Raw genomic sequence first — 2999 nt, 5'->3', positions numbered from 1 at the left:
ATATACTTATTAAGGTATATGAAAAAAGATAAAAAACTGAGTTAATGTAGTTTTTTTGTTATTAATTATTGCAAGTTATGAAAATGTTAATATATATAATTGAAATATTATAATTACAACTCATTAAAAATGTAAGTTTTTAAATAAAAAATAAAAATAAATAATGGTGGTCCTTAATGGACCAGAGACAATAAGAAGTACAAAAATATTATAAAAATGTAAAATAAAAAAAAATAGAAGTATTAATAGAGATTTATTTTACTAATATCAAAGTAAAATATTAAGTATTGATTTATTATACTAGTAATAATAATAGTATTTGTGATTCATGGTTTTGTTAAAATTATTGACATTTGATCTTCACAACAATTCATACTTAAAATTAAAATATATTTGTACTTCGAAATAAACAGTTCTGAAATAATGTTAAGTAATTTAAATTTATTATGAACTAATAAAATGAAAAATTAACTTCTTAACTACAGAACCAGATAAACAATTGTCAAGAATAAAAATATTCTATATCATATCATAATGTACTATATATTTTCTACATTAATTTAATAAAAAAAATTAGAAATTAGTTAATTAAAATAATTTTAAAAATCATAAACTACAAATTAAATTTTTCAATAATTTACATTTATTACTAAAATTTTAAGTTAATAAATGTGGTTTACTATTAAATAGTATCAACATTTTTTTTCTTTTATACATATATATAAAACATTTTAATAGTTAATAACCATAAGAAAATACATCAAAATAAAATTAAAATTAAAAAATAATCACATATATACACAATATTTTAGATAACCTAACCTGTATAGAGTACAATAAGACACATAACTGTAGTTAATAACGGTATTTGGTAGAGTAATCTTTAGGAGAAACGACTAAACCACGTCCTTTTCTCGCACCTCTGTAAACAGTTTCAACAATATCAATCATTTCTTGTTTGTCTTCAAGCGCCCAATTAATTTTGTTGTTGTTTCCTGTGCCCAAATCAATCATAATGTGTTTGTTGCGAAAGAAAAACATAACTGTACATGGATCATATAATTCATACCTAAATGGAATATTAATAATTTTTTAGAAGAATATAATAAATAAATACATGATATATAATCAAATTAAACCTACATTTTATTAAAATCAGGTACTTTAGTGATGTCTACTAAATATATAACAGCGAAATTCTTCACTTTTTCAGCAATATTGTATAGAACTTCATCCATTTTCATGCATGTCGGATCCCAATCGTGACCAAAACGAATAACCTGTGGATAATTATATAATCAAGCTTTGAACGTATTAACCAATCAATAATTGGCCTAGGGTCACAGATCAAGATTTCTATCTTGAAATCGTGCTTAACCGTGTTAAAAAAAAAAAAAACTGAACATACTACAACTCTGTCTTCTTCCGATAAAATTGCTTGATCGACTTGCCAGCCGTTAAACAAATGCGCTAACATATACGACATGATGAACAAATTTTGATTAGTCGACTTTTAAAGAAGAAACAATCAACAACTAATGTTCAACACAATCAATGCTGGAAAAATATTTTACTAGAAGAATAATACTGAAATGTATCGCTCAGTAGTTACGAACATTGATAACAAATTATTGTTTATATACACCCGTTACACTGCTGGTTATCAATATTTAGTATTATTATGGAACTGGATAAGGCATATTCTGTTTAATACAGTGTAGCCAACAGAATAACACGGTAAAAATTGAACCGTTCAGTACTTTTTTAACAAGTTGACTGCCACGGTGTTTTTAAAGAGCTGTCCTCAAACGCTATGAGTACCAGAATAGGTACTCACTGGGTTTGTCTCGTGCTCCGTTGTATTTTTGGACCGATGCTAACATGGGCCATGGGTTTTTTTTTCATATTTCTTATAATTTTCTTATTGCAATTGTTTATTTATGTCATTTAAATAATATTTCAAAAAAAAATAAACCGATTTGGAGTAAGTACCATAATGGTGCTCAATGCCTATTATATCATATTATTCAGTTATACGTTTATTTTCATTCAAATCGTCGCCGAAAATGGTATCGAAATAAGCATTTGAAATTTTACTAAATACAAGTTTATTAAATGCATTAATATTATTTACTGCTGTAACTGGAAATAAAATAGTATCCTAGTTATTTCACCTGAACATTCAACATACCATACCATTCATGCACAACTGTCAATATGATGTATTGCTATTGTCTTTATTTAGATAAATTTAGATTAATAAACAATTTTGTATATTATTTATGAAATTATTCCTGTGAATAATAATTTTACTATTAAACAACTAATGATTAAACTGAAATAACTACAAAAATACATACAAAATGTTATATAACATAAAGATTGTAAAAAAAAAATCATTCGGGTTATATGGGTTTTGGGTGTTAGATTTTTTAAGAGTTTTTAGGGGTGTTACTGGTCCGGGTTAATTCGGATTCAAAGATCTGATTAACATTGAAATACCATTCAATCTTATTTTCAGCAATTTCAGTACCCCCAATATTTGAGCTCTATTTGCGCCCATGGAACAGACAGATACTTTTTTTATATTACCGCACTCCCTTTATCAGTACCCACGAGCCGCCATTATGGTTGACACTGTAACAATTGCCACTCTTCAGTATCTGAGCGTGCCCATTGACGAGTGTATGATGTTAGCCAGACGCGACAAATAGTATGTTTAATATTTCTAATCACACAGTAATCGTTGCGAATCAAATGCTATGTTAGTTTCTTAAGTTTTCATTCTCATCGCAGTAAAGTTCCTTTTTTTTTTGTCGATGAACTTTTAACTGCACTCAATTGTTGTATTCGGGAACTAAAGTTCCGTATTTCTGTGCGAAACGATCAAATTACTCCCCTTTGGTATTGGATTAACTTTGAATAAGTATTGGATAAGTCAGCTGGACGTGTTCGTAAGACGATTTAAGAAATACGACATTGTTCCAATAGATTTTTTT

At 27.2% G+C, this 2999-nt stretch overlaps 1 protein-coding gene across 1 annotated transcript; it reads right to left on the bottom strand.

The window, feature by feature from the left end:
* Positions 1-753: 753 nt before the first annotated feature.
* On the bottom strand, positions 754-1628 carry LOC112680463 (thioredoxin-like protein 4A). Its single transcript, XM_025550561.1, has 3 exons — positions 1409-1628; positions 1144-1280; positions 754-1069 (listed from the first exon to the last, which is right to left on the bottom strand). The coding sequence occupies exons 1-3, from the start codon at positions 1484-1486 to the stop codon at positions 856-858; spliced, it is 429 nt and encodes a 142-aa protein (XP_025406346.1). The 5' UTR covers positions 1487-1628; the 3' UTR covers positions 754-855.
* Between the last annotated feature and the right edge of the window lie 1371 nt (positions 1629-2999).

The sequence above is a fragment of the Sipha flava genome, unplaced genomic scaffold, assembly GCF_003268045.1.
Source record: "Sipha flava isolate LNK unplaced genomic scaffold, YSA_version1 17740_pilon_pilon, whole genome shotgun sequence".
Taxonomy (NCBI): Eukaryota; Metazoa; Arthropoda; class Insecta; order Hemiptera; family Aphididae; genus Sipha; species Sipha flava.
This window is presented reverse-complemented; position numbering and strand designations above follow the sequence as displayed.

Coding starts and splice junctions, on each gene's coding strand:
- LOC112680463 (XM_025550561.1), bottom strand. CDS start 1,486: ATGTCGTATATGTTAGCGCATTTGTTTAACGGCTGGCAAGTCGATCAA. Junction 1,281..1,408: donor CGGAAGAAGACAGAGTTGTA/GTATGTTCAGTT, acceptor AATTATCCACAG/GTTATTCGTTTTGGTCACGA. Junction 1,070..1,143: donor GTACCTGATTTTAATAAAAT/GTAGGTTTAATT, acceptor TATTCCATTTAG/GTATGAATTATATGATCCAT.